This window comes from Podarcis raffonei, chromosome 13, assembly GCF_027172205.1.
Source record: "Podarcis raffonei isolate rPodRaf1 chromosome 13, rPodRaf1.pri, whole genome shotgun sequence".
Lineage (NCBI taxonomy): Eukaryota > Metazoa > Chordata > Lepidosauria > Squamata > Lacertidae > Podarcis > Podarcis raffonei.
Window position 1 is genome coordinate 44,851,114 of NC_070614.1, and position 15,430 is coordinate 44,866,543.

Here is a 15,430-nt window from a genome sequence, read left to right on the forward strand (position 1 = left end):
GTATGTTACGCCTTGGGAGCAAACATAAGTGGATTCGGTACACCGCGCTACTGAAATGACTTCTTTCCGGAGCCCCCAAGCAGTATCAGGACTGGGGCACAGGAGTCTTTTGCAAGAGGAAAAATAGAGGGTTTTTTCGTCCCTTCTGCAATTAGGGAGGGGGAGAGGAATGATAGGACCTCGCAAGGTTGTTGTGATGATTATGGAGCTCCCTGTACCATTGTGCCTAAATGCTAAGGGCCTTTTCTGGTGTGTGTGTGTGTGTGTGTGTGTGTGTGTGTGTCAGTGTGGTAAGAGTTGGGGTTGTGATGAGCAGCTCCTGAACGAAAAGATCGGAACATGGAGCATTGCCAGTGAAGTCTGGTCCGAAGTCATTTCAGAGCACTTGGTTGTAGGACGTTGCCATCAGTCCTGGCTAGGTTGCCCTACTTTAGTTCTGATTAAGAATCCTGCTTTTATTTTAGTTGGGTTCCTGCAGCTGGTTGTAAACAGCAGACACCAGTCAATTGTCATTGAAAACAATGTTCATTTTATATATATAATATATAAATCTGAAATGTACAAGGTAGTGCTTCTAGCGCACAGGTCATGTGCTCCCAGAGTTGTTTTTCTCAGCATTGAGTGAGCAAAGACTTGGTTCAAAGTCAAAGCAAAATTCGCGTTTTCTTATCTATAGGAGTCCAGTTGCTCCTCTTCTCAGATGGAGGGAGGCCAAGTTACCCCAGGCTGCTGTGTCTCCACGTTGAGTATCTTTGAGTAATACTTATCACAAAGAGGCTGTTGAACGTTCTGTACAGGTCCAGAGTCCAGGTGCTATTATTAACCTCCTTATGTGTAATTGTCAGAAGTAGAGATCCCTTTCAACCAGAGCTTTTGGAGGGCTTTCAAGTCACCAGCTTGGTGTGTCATATCCTGAAATGCAAAACTTTTCAATATGCACCTCCAGCTGCATTTGAACTTCCTGCCCACCGGGAGGAAGGCTGACACGGCCCTTTCAGCAGAAATTTCCAAACCAGCAACACTGCATGAAAGTGTGACCTCAATTTTCTTACACGCCCTGTTTCAGGAGCCAAGCCAGGAGGTGTTATTGCAGAACAAAGGCTTACCTTTGGTTGCCAACTTTTCAACCAGCCCATGTTGCTGTGCCTTTCACAGGATGATTTGTGACTGCAGAGATTATAACATTGATCCCTGTGGTGGAGCCACTTTCCCTAGCCTGATGGCCTTCAAATGACACTGGACTCTTCATCTCTGGTCAGCTCCAGACATCATGGCCAGTGGTCAGGGAAGATGGGAGTTGTAGTTCAACCACATCTGGGGAGCACCAGAGTGGGAGAGGCCGCTGTGGAATAAACCAGGGCATAGCAGCTAGTGCTAATCTGAAAGGTGACAGAGGTGTGCTCTAAGCAGTAGTTAATAATTGGGGGGGGGGAGACTCCTAGCAGAACCAGAAAGTACCCAAAACTGCAATTTCAGCTGTGAATTGCTGGACATAATATATACACCCAATGCCATGCTTGATGAATGATGACAAAGCACCAGATCTTTTGATCTAACTGATCCCCATCTTCAAATACAAAAGGGCAATCAAAAAACCCTAAGGCTAGTAAGAGAGGGATGAGATACGGAAGCAACCCTGGTTTGCTTTACAACACAAGACCTGATAGTTCTTGCAAAAGCTTAAATTTCTACAGGATGTCTAGGTTTTTTGACATTTGAAGCCACTTTGCTACTTCAGGGAGTGGGAATCTGAGGTCTTCTGTCTATGGTTGGACTTCCCATTATCCCAGACCAAGCTGGCTGGGGCTGATGGGAGTGGATGTCCAATGGGACATCTTAAAAGTTTGTCTTACGAATCCTCGAAGCAATCCTATTCTGTTTCAGCAAGCCTTATTCAGTACTGTCATCCTGATTCAATACCATTTCCCACCCCCCCATCCAGCAAACTCAACTGGGTGTTGTCGGGGTGTGCAGAGGTAGGGGCCACAAAACCTACAGAAAATACTATTTTGTTGCTATTTACAAGTGAATTTGAGTTCAGACTACTTCTCTCCCCATAGAGAATCCAATCCAAGTATTTGGCGCTTTGGGCTGTAGGAAGTAAGGATAAAAACCAGTTCCTCTGAGCACGTTCAAAAAATTTTTGGCCTCTCTCCCGATCACCAAGCGCATATGACCTGTGCAAGTGTCTGGAACAGACGAGAAGTTATTTCTCCCAAGAGAAATGGTCTGATTTCATCCCCTGCCCCTGTCGTTTTAAGAAGCCATCTGCTCCCAACGACAGGCTAGCCAAAACCTAGCAAGCCAGGGTTAACTGACCAACAGGGAACCGTCTCCATTCAGAGGAGAAGGAAGGCAAAATCATTATATGTAGACAGCTCTCCTCCGCATTGAAGAACTGAACACCATGCAGCATTTTCCAGGGTCGTTCTGGATTCACTGTCTTTGTTCAGTTCCTATTACCATCATCATCACCAGAAATGTCCAAAGGAATTGGAGCAGAGAGTGGGATATGAGAGAGAAAGACAGCCCTTCCTACCAAGGCTTGCGAGCTCCGTAAAAAAAGCCTTTGGGTTCCTGTGCAACCAGGAAAGCATCTGAAAACGTCTCTTTTGGAAAAATGCAAACAGAAAGGAGTGGTCACCCCACTGCAAAGGCTTAGACGTAAGCGTTCTTCCCATACTTTCCGTTGCTGCTGGCATTGGACTCCCTGCGGGGGCGAGGGGCTGTGTTGGTGGGGGCTGACAGGACACTCTTGGGGGCCTTGTATGGATAAGTGTAGCTGTGAAGACACAAAAACAGATGTTGGGGGGTTACTATTCGATAAATTTTGACGTGGCTTCGGCCTTGTTGCTTCCTCTCAGAATTGCCCCCACCCCTTTTCTTGCTGCTTTCATAACCATCCCACTTTGTAAGGGAACCTGTGGCCTTCCATAGATCTGTGAGACTACAACTGCCATCATCCCTGACCATTGGTCATGCTGGCTGGAGCTGATGGGAGTTGGAGTCCAGCAACCTCTGGAGGTACCCAGGCACCCTGTCCCTGGAAAAGACAATTCTAAGCTAGATGGACAAATAGCCATAAGGCAGGAAGTCATGACAACCTCTCATTGCCTTCCCTTTTCTTTCTGGGTAATAATAATAATTTATTACTTATACTCCATCCATCTGGCCAGGCCTTTGCAGGCACTCTGGGTGGCTCCCAACAGGATATTAAAAACACAATAAAACATCAAACATTAAAAACTTCCCTAAACAGGGCTGCCTTCAGATGTCTTCTAAAAGTAAGGTAGTTATTTATTTCCTTGACATCTGATGGGAGGCACTCTGCCTGGCTCCCTGTAACCTCACTTCACGCAGTGAGGCAACCACCAAAAGGCCCTCCTAGCTGGACCTCAGTGTCTGGGCAGAACGATGGGGGTGGAGACGCTCCTTCAGGTATACTGGGCCAAGGCCATTTAGGGCTTTAAAGATCAGCACCAACACTTGGAATTGTGCTCGGAAACGTACTGGGAGCCAATTTAGGTCTTTTAGGGCCAGTGTTATATGGTCTCAGCGGCCAATCCCAGCCACCAGTCTAGCTGCTGCATTCTGGATTAGTTGTAGTTTCCGGGTCACCTTCAAAGGTAGCCCCATGTAGAGCGCATTGCAGTAGTCCAAGTGGGAGATAACTAGAGCATGCACTACTCTGGCGAGACAGTTTGCAGGCAGGTAGGGTCTCAGTCGGCATACCAGATGGAGCTGGTAGACAGCTGTCCTGTACACAAAATTGACCTGCGCCTCCATGGACAGCTGTGAGTCCCAAATGACTCCCAGGCTGCGCACCTGGTTCTTCAGCTAGGACCCAGAGGGGGGAAAGGGAGGAAGGCACAAGTCCCTCTACCCACCCCACGAAAAGTCTGGAGCTAGCACTGCTCTCACCTTTTGTCCTGGGACAAATGGGTCTTACACGAACTGAACAGGCATCCTCCTCCAATTATCACAAGCAGTGAGGCACTCCAGCCGAGGTAGAGGGCAGGTCCAATTTCATACCTGCATGTTGGAAACCATCCCAAAGGAATCTCGGTTAAAATCCTTTCGTCACATTTTGTCATCCAAAAGGAATTCAGTTTGCAAAAGCAAACATGGGGGGGGGGGGAGAGATGTTTGCAAAAAACATGGCATGCCAGTGATGATGCGGTTGGACTCCCAATCCCATCAGCCCCTGTGGCCAGCAAGCCCAATTGTCAGGGATGTTGGGAGTTGTAGTACAACACCATCTGGGAGGCCATAGGCTCCCTGTCCCTGTGCTGAGGTCAACTAAACGACGCAGATAATAAAACTCTTTACTCTCGACTCTTACGATACGCAAAAGCAGTCAAGGGCATGTCCTGTAAAACAGGGGTCAGGAACTGCAGGCCCAGGGGCCAAATGCAGCCCACCCAGTCCTCTCTAATTGGCCCATGAGACTCTCCCCAGGCCACTCCCCCTCTCCCCAGGCAACGCCTCCTCTCTTCAGGCCACACCCCCTCCCTGGTTCCGCAAGGCACCCTAAATGCTTTTGCCTGGGTGAAATGTGTCCTAATGCTAATGCTAATTTATTTAAGTTTTTTATATATGACGGTAAAGTCATTGTAAAGAAAGACGCAGTCATTAAGACAGTCTAGAAAGAAGCCCTGCTTCTCTTCCCTTATTTCATTGTTGTTTGGGGTCCTTTGATCTGACACCCCACCCCCTCCTGCCGCTTGGCAGACTTACTTTGTGCCGACGAAGAGGGGGTTAAAGAAATCCCGGGTAATATTGAAGGCATACCAGGAGATGGTCACCATCCCGCAGATACCTGAACAAAGAGAAAAAGAAAGGTTGTTTAGGACAGGACGAAGCCCTGGCACATCTCTGCATACTAAAGAGGGATGCTTTTTGCATCCATAGAGAAGACGATGAGAATGACGAACGAGGAAGTGAGAGAGATTAATTCAGAACAATGTCATTATCCAACAGACTGGGTTCTAAAGCCTCTCTCTGTGAAGATTGAAATAAAAAAAGATGGTAAAAAACTGTTCCTTGTATTTATACTTTCCTGGGCAACCAGCTAGGAGCCGCTGACAATATCCTGACAGTAAGTAGGACTGCTAAGTGGGTGTGGCCTGAGGAAAGGGGTGTGTCCAGGAGGCAGAATCCCCAGTGCCAGGTAAGAGAGGTTCCCCACTCCAACCAAAAGGCTTATGAACAATCTCCAGCTCTGAATCCAGGAACATTGCTCAGCAAGTAATTTCCGTCTTGTTCAACAGTCGTAAGGCTCCCTCTTTTCGCTCCACTTACCAGCCAAGATGAACATGCAGCCCGCGAGAGCAGCCATCTTTGCCTTGACGTTGGGGTTCCCCTCTGCCACCTTGGTGCACTGCAGACCCAACATGCCGCACAGGATCCCCAAGAAGCCCAGCACCAACGCACTGATCATGAGGGCCCGGGATGCCTGCAGGTAAGCTGGAGAGAAATAGCGGAAAAGCTGGTCAGTGTTGACCCAGGCAGAACTTTCCAACACAACCCTGAAATTTGGGTTCGAGTTTCCCAACTCAGGAGCTGCCACAGAGAGCGCACACTCCAGGGCCACAGCCACCATCCGAACTTCTGAGGATGGTGGAACAAATGAGAAGGTCACAGAATCATAGAGTTGGAAGGGACAGCAGGGTCATCAAGTCCAACCCCCTGCAATGCAGGAATCTTTTGCCCGACATGGGGCTCAAACCTACAGCCCTAAGATTGAAAGCCTCATGCTCCTCCAATCTTAGGGTCTGTAGGGAAGGAAGTAGTCTCTCAGGTTATTGGGGGCCTGAGACATTGAGGGCTTTAAACATTAATGTGAGCACCTTGAATTGGGCCTCACAATTGCTCAAAGTGCAGCTGTTTCAAAACAGGAATGAGTTCTAAACATGCAAGCCCTAAACACAGTAATCTGGCTGCTGCACTTTGGAGCAATTGAAGAGCTCTTCAAAGGCAGGCCCACGCAGAGCGCATTGCACTAATCCGATCTGGAAGTTACCAGAGCATGGAGTTCAGTGGCCAGGTCATCTCAGTCCAAGAAGGGCCACCTCCCCACCTCCTGGATGTGAGAATTCGGGTCGCCTCACACCTCTGTCTGTTTGGGATTCAGCGTCAGTTTACTGACCCATGTCATCACCGCCTCCAAGTATTAGTCTAGCAGTTTACAAGTATAAAATCAATTATAAAAACCCATAGGTAACTAAAATACGCAATAAAGCAATTCCTTTGGAACACAGGAAAACATCGGTAATTGAGATTTGTAACACAAAAACATGGCAAAACAATCCCGTTATACAGTGGTACCTCAGGTTACATACGCTTCAGGTTACAGACTCCGCTAACCCAGAAATATTACCTCAGGTTAAGAACTTTGCTTCAGGATGAGAACAGAAATCGTGCTCCGGCGGTGCGGCAGCAGTAGGAGGCCCCATTAGCTAAAGTGGTGCTTCAGGTTAAGAACAGTTTCAGGTTAAGAATGGACCTCCAGAATGAATTAAGTACTTAACCCGAGGTACCACTGTAAATCAAATATCTCAGAGAGACTCCAGAGCTCTCTCATCCTATGGAAGATAAATCCTTTAGAATTGCCCCTGGAACTGCTTGTCCCACAAGACGGGGGAGCTTTTTTGTAACAATGCTTTAATTCAACCTTTTAATTCAACCTTTTAATTCAACAGAAATCATGCTCCGGCGGTGCGGCAGCAGTAGGAGGCCCCATTAGCTAAAGTGGTGCTTCAGGTTAAGAACAGTTTCAGGTTAAGTACGGACCTCCGGAACGAATTAAGTACTTAACCCAAGGTACCACTATATTTTTTTCTGCCTCCCCCCACCCCCTGGACATCGTATTAGCCTCGAGTTCCGGAAAGGTAGCTTTTGGAGTAAAGCAAAGGTGTCATTTGAAGAGGTTTTCACACCTGTGGTTCTGCCCAGTAGTATAGCTCTCTCTCTCTCACAGACACACTATGCACACACTGAGGGCTATTGTCATATAAACAATGAAACTGAACTGTGCTTGCCAAAACCACAAATCCCTTTACCTTTTCTTTGGGGGGGTGACTGTTTGAACTCTGTTGATAATGCTTCCCACAAGCAAATAAGCCAAATCAATGGCTCTTTAAAATGCCATTTTTAACCATTTGACCTTCCGCATATCACTTTTTTTGTGTGCGTGTTTTTAAGGTACACAGAGATAGAAGCTGGGTGCATGAAGTTGTCGCTCTGCGCTACTGCTTCATTTTGCTCCATGTTAAAGCCGGCCTTGGTTTAATTATCCATTGATCTTCTTGCTTTTTGATCCTGCCTTTCTTCCATCAGGGAAACCAATGGGAATACATTGTGCAGTTCCCTGGGCACAGACCAGAACCAGGTTCGCTTTAGTTCCAAACAATTTGGTCTCCTGATGTCCTCTCAAACCACCCCCTAGAGCAGAACTTGGAAAGTTCCTTTTTTAAAAAAGAACAAACTCAGGTTTATCCAAAAGGAACTAATGTTCACATTTTAAGAAGGCAAACATGGATGTAGCCGGGGTGGGGCAGCTGCCCGCCCCCGAAATCAAGTAAATAAATAAAAAGACTTAACTAAAAGTAGAAATTGAGGCAGAAACATCATGGACAGAATAATTGCCACACACAAGAAGAACAAATAGAGTGTTTGAATGCTTCACCTGTGGGACTATAAATCATTTAATGTGTTAATGCGGATGGAAGTCGTTAAAATTGCAGTTGCGGTATAAGGGTTTATTATTCTGACTGGAGTGTAATGGAAACTTAGAAAATTGGAATGCAGAAATATAGTAAATCATCAACTCTAGCATGCGGGGGCCATCTAAATTGTATAATTTGGCTTTTGAATGATTGGCATTATTAATGGTATTATAATCTGGCATTGTTATAATTAGCCTTTTATTGGATTATTGTAATTGAAAATTAATTTAAAAAATATTTTCAAGGAGAAACAGAAAAACTAAAAGTAGAAATGGTACAAAGATTTTGACAGCTTTTTCTGAGCCCTTGGGTTCAAAAGAAAGTAATTGGTAACAACTGCTGCTGAGACATTTCATTCTGAATCTGCTAGACAGAACCAGACAGAGGATGGCGACAAGAGGGTGTCTCGCCCCCGCCTCGCACAGCATAAATCCTGGCTACTAGGCCCATGAAGGCAATGGCTTTTAAAAATGGGGGCAATAATTTGCAGCAGACAAGCTCTCTGCTGAAAAGCCCCCCAGGAACAACACAGACTCTCCCTGGCCTGGTAAGAAAGGAACAGCTGGAACATGTGGATTCCACTACCCAAACAGCCTCAGTCCAGTATACCTGAAGGAGCGTCTCCACCCCCATCGCTCTGAGATCCAGTGCCGAGGGTCTTCTAGCAGTTCCCTCACTGCAAGAAGCCATGTTACAGGGAACCAGGTAGAGGGCCTTCTCGGTAGTGGCACCCGCCCTGTGGAACTTCCTCCCACCAGATGTCAAAGAGAAAAACAACTACCAGACTTTTAGAAGACATCTGAACGCAGCCCAGTTTAGGGAAGCTTTTAATGTTTAACAGACTATTGTATTTTAATATTTTGTTGGAAGCCGCCCAGAGTGGCTGGAGAAACCCAGCCAGATGGGCGGGATATAAATAATAAATTATTATTATATTATTATTATTTGACTGAATCCTTGTCCAGCATTGTCACACATCTCACTCTGTCGCTATAGGAGATCTGCACTCCTCTTCCTCCATCATACTTTCTGCTTCAATTCCAGATCTTTGCTGAAGGGTGGTAGGGGAGACCCATTGTGCCAGAGGAGGTGTGTCTCAGAGAATAAACAGGGAAGTCAGAAACAGGTTCTGCCATTCCCCGCTCACATCCTTTTTGGCCCAGACTCTCCTGTCTGCCAGTCTGAGGACAGCTCTGTGGTCATCAGTCCTGCCTCAGTTCATTGTCCAGGTGTTGAAATCTTTCTTCCCACCTCCACCCACCCTTCTTTCCTGTGGCAAACACGCTGACTCACACATAGGCCAAGTACCAATGGCTCCCACAGCTCAATAAACTCCAACTGAGCTGAAGAGGGAAGCCAAACTTTCCATTTGCACCTCTCTGAATTTTGCAGTGCCGTTCTCCATCCCAGTAATGTGTACAAAATGCACCAGGGTGATGTATGCATGAAAAAAGGCATGTTGTATTCATGAAAATAGCATGCAAAAAAAAAAGTTTATTATTAGTGGAAAGTGCTGGCAGAAATGTATATACAGTGGTACCTTGGTTCTCAAACGTCTTGGTTCTCAGACGCAGAAAACCTGGAAGTAAGTGTTCCAAATGTTTTTTTGGAAGCCAAACGTCCGATGCAGCTGTCGGCTATTGTTTCCAGGGCACCTGCACCAATCAGAAGCTGCACCTTGGGTTTCAAACATTTTGGAAGTCAAATGGACTTCCGGAACGGATTAAGTTTGGCGCTTTTGTTTTTGCTATTGATTTTGCATTTTTGTTTCTGAGGCTTTTTCGGTTAATTTGTTTTTGTGACTGTGTGGAACCAAGTTCAGCTACTGATTGATTGTGTGACTTTGGAAATGGATAAAAGCCCCCCATCCAAACAATGACTATCATCAGTGCAGGTAAGAAAAAAAAATGAATTTAATTTTTTATCATCTACAATACTGCCTTATTTATTTTATAGTACAGTACATTGTTTATTGCTTTCATTTTATGGGTCAATAGTCTCGTTAGATAGTAAATTAGTGTTAAATTGCTGTTTTAGGGGTTGTTTTTAAAAGTCTGGAATGGATTAATCTGTTTTGCTTTACTTTCTATGGGAAAGCACGCCTTGGTTTTGGAATGGACTTCCGGAACAGATCAAGCTTGAGAACCAAGGTACAACAGTAGTAGGCAAAACCGCATACAAAAAATGTGTATATTGCAGGGGAGGGGGGATCACATGATTTTTTTATGAGACCTTTAAAAAAAAGTTTAATTGAATTTAAATTTACTTATTTATTTGCAGAGTTAAAAATTAGTATCTGATGTCAAAATGTAGAGAGCTGAACTTGAAGACTGGAAAAATGAAACACTGGGAGAGAACAAAATTGACAGATTAGCTGTTCCCTAGCAAGGAGGATGAGAGATAAGTGTGCCACACAGCCTGTCCTGCACTCCCTAAAAACTGTCCTGCTGTCCTCAGGTGCCCTGAAGGATGCTGTCTTCTTGCCAGTGATGAACCAATATTCAGGTACCAGGCTACTCATCATCTTTATGTGACATGGAGGATGTTGGAGGCAGGAGGAGGGCCAGCTTGTCCTTTGCCCAAGGCAGCAAAATGTCTTCTGGCTGAGCCTGTTCCTGCTCATGATGGGGTGATTGATGACCCAGCAGGAATGGATCCCAGGAGAAGGAGGGAGTCTGGCAAAGAAGAAAGACCTCAAAGCCTCCTCCAATTGATTGTCCCCCTCCCAGTGACCTGCACCTAAAGATGGGAAGGGAAATTTGATCCCATTGGCATTTAAAGGGGAACCTACCTAATTCACATTCTCAAAAAGAAAAAGCGAACCAAAACACAGCCGTGAGCCATCCTTCAAAAGTCACACTTCTGTGAGTTTGGCATTGCTGTTCTTCAGCTTGGCAATGTGTACAAAAATGCAAACTCCAGTGTGAAGTGTGCGCAAGAATTCATTTATAAGTGAAAACAAACTATTCAAATGTATTTGTGAGCTTAACATATACTGATGCATTCTGCTGGGGAGAATTGCTCTGCAAAAATGACAGCTTTTAATTTTTAATTTGCAAAATTGCATGCAAAAAAAGTGTTAGGATAAATTCACACTAAGAATGCTGTGAATTTTCATGAGTTCTTTAAAAATAAACAAACAAATCACAAGCTGGTGTAAATAACTGATTTTTAAATTATTATTATTATTATTATTATTACATTTAGATCCTGTCTTTTCTCAAGGAGCTCAGGGTGGTGTAACAGGTCCTCTCCACTCTATCATTTACAACAACCCTGTAAGGTAGGTTGAGAGTGAGTGACTGGCTTAAGGTCGCCCAGCCACTACATCACTCTGTATCTCAGTGTAAAGATTAGAAGAAAAAACCGAGATGCTGCGAGAAAGCAACGTGGCCAGATTATTCCATCCCTACCCTCACAGGACCATCTACTACCAATTGCCTCCTCTCAAAGTTGCTTTTATATTAGTAAAGCACAACAAAGTGGTGCCTGTTGAAACGCTCCTGTTCATGATGCAAGCCAGCCAGCCATGCCCTTTCCCAAGTTACTCCATTCCATCCCTCTCTCCTTACTGTCGGTCAGCATTCTGCGGCCACCAGGTTTGCTCGGTTCTTATTGGGCAGAAGCTCTTTTTGGGGGCGGGGAGTTCTCTCCCTTAGTTCCGCCCCCTCCTTAAGCGTTCCACATATCTGCAAACTTTAGGGTTCTTCCAAGGCTGCCCGTGATGGATCCCTCTTGCGCAGGGAAGTTCCATTTCGACTACATAACCGACGGCACTCAAAGCCTGGACATCGGAAATAGAGGGAATGGTCACAGGCAGAGCAACTGAATACACCTAGCAGACAGCAGCCTGCAGCGGTTTGGAGAGATCACAAGCATCGGTGGCAATTCGCGCACAGTACGCGCCACGCCCTGCATCGAGCTGCGGTTAAAAGCACAGCTGCGCGAGCAGTTGGCAACCTCGGTTGGCACACAGTCGCCAGCCCCCTTCAGCCCCCTGGAAAGGACGGCTTTTGTTTTGTTTTTTTCCATGATGTTACCTTTCCCACGTGCCAACAGATACACAGCTGTTCTGAACGTTTGCAGCTAGCAGAACCATTCTGCAAACAACCGACCAGGATGCAGACTAACACAACAAGCCCGTTTGGCGCATGAGGTGACAGTTGCAGCCAAAAGGCAGTTTATTCTCTTTATAGTTACATTTTCCTATCGGAGATCATTTCATTGCTCATCGCTGCCCCCTGCAGGGCCTTAGGAGAAACGCTCATAATCGGCATCTTTTTTTTTCTTTCACGCCCTCTAAGACAGAAGCGCTTCCCCCAAACCCCAGGTGTGTAGGGGTGCGGAGAGAGAAAAGCACTCTGCACATGCCCCAGAACACTGCATCAGAATGTCGCACGGTTCAGGACTGTGTTTGTTTGGTTTTTTGACACAGAAGTCTAATTCCATCATGGTCAATCGAACAGGTACTGTACCCATATCACACGCCCCCCACCCAACGCCCAACAGTGCTTAGTTGGGAAAGGGAAAGGGGATTATTCTCCCAGATTGTCTATTCCGCAGAAATTCCACGTGGAAAACTCTTTGTAGCGCTGCCTTAGCTCGATGCTGACAGAAGCTACATCTGTTGAATTTCTGCCTGTCGTACAACTATTAAAAATCCGGGAGAATCTTGGCAGAAAGATGCAACAGAAGGTTTCAAGCCTGCATCGAAGCCAGATCTAATGGGAAAAGGAGATTGCTCTGCACATGCTCAGAGAAACTTCTGCCATGGCTTTTGCATGCCCGCTGAAAGGTACGACTGGCCGTTGGTTATATAAGCTATCATAATACATAGGGCTGGCTGACTTGGCAGTTTATCCCGGGGCAGTGTTTAAAATTCTGGATCACCCTTTCTGGCAGCCTTCAGCGAGCTCTTCTCTAGATTCGCTATACAATATGCAAACTAATAACAAAGCGCCTCTGAGCATGGGCAAAGGACTTAAATATACCCAGCTAGCACTCCTTTGGGGTGGCATCCCAGCTGCCGCAAGCAGGTCGTGTAACAAGTGTGGTCCCCCTTCACCCCACTTTTCCAGAAACAAATGTAAAGGCCTGGAGGAAAGGGGTAAAGAGAGGAAGGGATCTCTTAGGAATTTGCTGCAACAGGTTCAATGGGAAGGGACTCGGCCTGGGTTGGTATTGCCCAGAAACCCACCTGATGCCTACTAAGAGCTGCCCAGCAGGAAAATAGACTGGAGCCTGTGCATGGGCAGAAGCGGGTAGAAAAGAAACTATTCTGGGATGCCCAAACAGGAGCAAATGCAGCTGCCATTCAGAGCCATTTTCATGACCCCTTGGTGCCATTCCCATGGCCACTCGGAATCATTCTCCATGGCTACTACCAGCCACCGTGAAAGCACTTCGTTAAACTAAGGAACTCACTGCCACAGGAGGCAGCGATAGCCAACCAAGGTGGCGTAAAAAGAGGATTCGACAGAAACATGGAGGAGAGGACTGTCAATGGCTCCTAGCCAGGATGGTAAACTCTGCCTCCTCTACAGCTGCAGGCAAGAATGCTTCTGAAGACCAGTCACTAGACACCATAGGAGGAGAGAATGCTGTTGTGCTCGAATCCTGCTTGCTGGTTTACCACAAGCATCTGGTTGGCCACTGGGAGAACAGGATGTTGGGCTAGACAGGCCATTGGTTTAATCCAGCAAACCAGGCACAGGCAAACTCGGCCTTCCAGATGTTTTGGGACTACAACTCCCATCATCCCTAGCTAACAGGACTAGTGGTCAGGGATGATGGGAGTTGTAGTCCCAAAACATCTGGAGGGCCGAGTTTGCCTATACCTGCAGCAAGCTCTGCTTGGGTTTGTATGTCATATAGTGTCCTTCCCATAGACAACACATGTCATTCCCGTGGCCACCTGATTCACTCCCATGGCCACCTGGTGTATTTCCCATGGGCATTCACTGTCATTCCCATGGCCACCTGGTGCCATTCCCATGGGCATTCACTGTCATTCCCATGGCCACCTGGTCATTCCCATGGCCACCTGGTGTCATTCCCATGGGCATTCACTGTCATTCCCATGGCCACCTGGTGCCATTCCCATGGGCATTCACTGTCATTCCCATGGTCACCTGGTGTCATTCCCATGGCCACCTGGTGTCATTCCCATGGCCACCTGGTGCCATTCCCATGGGCATTCACTGTCATTCCCATGGCCACCTGGTCATTCCCATGGCCACCTGGTCATTCCCATGGCCACCTGGTGCCATTCCCATGGACATTCACTGCCCTTCCCATGGCCACCTGATTCACTCCCATGGGCATTCGCTCTCATTCCCATGGCCAATCGATGTCCTGCCAATGGCCACCCGGCTGCCACTCGCCTTCCCACTACCCTTATGCGTGGATGCCAACCTGCCCTCCTGTCCTGCCAGATCCGAGGACCCCTCCGCCGCTTTCCCTCCCCCGCCGCTCACCTGGCAGCTCCAGCAGCGACTGGAACTCCCAGCAGTTATAGACGCCCGTGGAGTCGGTGGCGCAGCTCTGCCACAGGTTCTCGAAGATGGTGGAGGTGGTGATGACGTTGCCGGAGATGGTGGAGACCCTCCAGTAGCTGTTGAAGAGCGTGATCCCCAACATCCCGCAGCCGATGGTGGCCATGAAAAAACCGACGGTCTCCAGCATCACAGACATGGTGATGGAGAGGAGGAGGAGGAGGACGACGACGACGAGAGGAGGATGGCGATGGCAAAGGCAGATTATGGGATGGCGAGAACCGGGAGTCGAGAGGTGGGTGGTCTGGCAAGCAGGCAGGCAAAAGGGAGAAGCCCCGACGGCGAAGACGCGCGGCTGCAGACGTGACACCCTTCGACGAGGTTTCCTTTGGACTCGGAAACTGCGCGGGCTGGCAGGTAAAGGCAGAGGCAGCCCCCCCTCCAAGTGACGTCAAGATCTGGACCAAAGTCCACCCCCCTCTAAGAGGCATGGGGAGGAGGGATCAAGAAGGCAGGTGCTTTTGGGGTGGGGAGAATAGCGGGGGTGGAGCCGCAGTGAAAGTTTCCCCCCTCCCTCCCACACACTTTCTCTCCAGATGTCTGAGTGCGCTCGCAGGATCGAGCACGACGATCGCGCATCTGCTCGGGCAACGCTCCTTTTTGTAATTGTGGGGGCGGGAGATGTAAGACGCTGTGTGTGTGTGTGTGTGTGTGTCACAGACTTGCACAGGCACCCAAAAACGCCCCCTGTCTTCTTTCAGGTCTGGGAAAGGCGTGGGAGGGTGATGAAGATCCGGCGCGCGGAGCGGAGCGACCCCTTGGACGCGAGAGTCCCGTTAATATTGGACAGTTTCGCTACCTGTCCTGCTAAATTTAACAACCCGAGACGGACATCCTTTGTGTGTGAGACACTGTGATGAGTCAACGCTCCTGGATCCACGCAGAATCCGGCCACACGCCGAGTCCGCTGTGCCGGTTGCACAATATATTGAACAATCGAATTGCATTGTATTCCACGGAGCTTTCTCGTTGGTTAGGGGTGCGCAGGACTGCGGTACGATGCTTACTGATAACGCTGAACGCACATTTAAAGCCCTTGGGAGGTTTTCTCCAAAACATCCTGGGAAATGTAGCATTTTTAAGGGCGCTGGGAGCCGTGATCTACAATTCCCAGGATTCTTTGCGGGGGGGGTCATTAAATTGTGGAGC

General features: G+C 47.6%; 1 protein-coding gene across 1 annotated transcript; it reads right to left on the reverse strand.

The window, feature by feature from the left end:
* Positions 1 to 1,837: 1,837 nt before the first annotated feature.
* CLDN15 (claudin 15) lies at positions 1,838 to 14,877 on the reverse strand. The gene is made up of 5 exons (XM_053362035.1): positions 14,204 to 14,877; positions 5,302 to 5,466; positions 4,738 to 4,819; positions 3,922 to 4,032; positions 1,838 to 2,782 (listed from the first exon to the last, which is right to left on the reverse strand). The coding sequence occupies exons 1-5, from the start codon at positions 14,418 to 14,420 to the stop codon at positions 2,659 to 2,661; spliced, it is 699 nt and encodes a 232-aa protein (XP_053218010.1). The 5' UTR covers positions 14,421 to 14,877; the 3' UTR covers positions 1,838 to 2,658.
* Positions 14,878 to 15,430: the final 553 nt, after the last annotated feature.

Excerpts from the sequence above, each read along its gene's own strand:
- CLDN15 (XM_053362035.1), bottom strand. The coding sequence starts at position 14,420 with ATGTCTGTGATGCTGGAGACCGTCGGTTTTTTCATGGCCACCATCGGC. Across the intron at positions 4,820-5,301 it reads CTGCATGTTCATCTTGGCTG|GTATCTGCGGGATGGTGACC; the intron begins GTAAGTGGAGCG and ends CTCTTTGTTCAG. Across the intron at positions 2,783-3,921 it reads CATTTGTCCCAGGACAAAAG|CTACACTTATCCATACAAGG; the intron begins GTGAGAGCAGTG and ends GTGTCTTCACAG.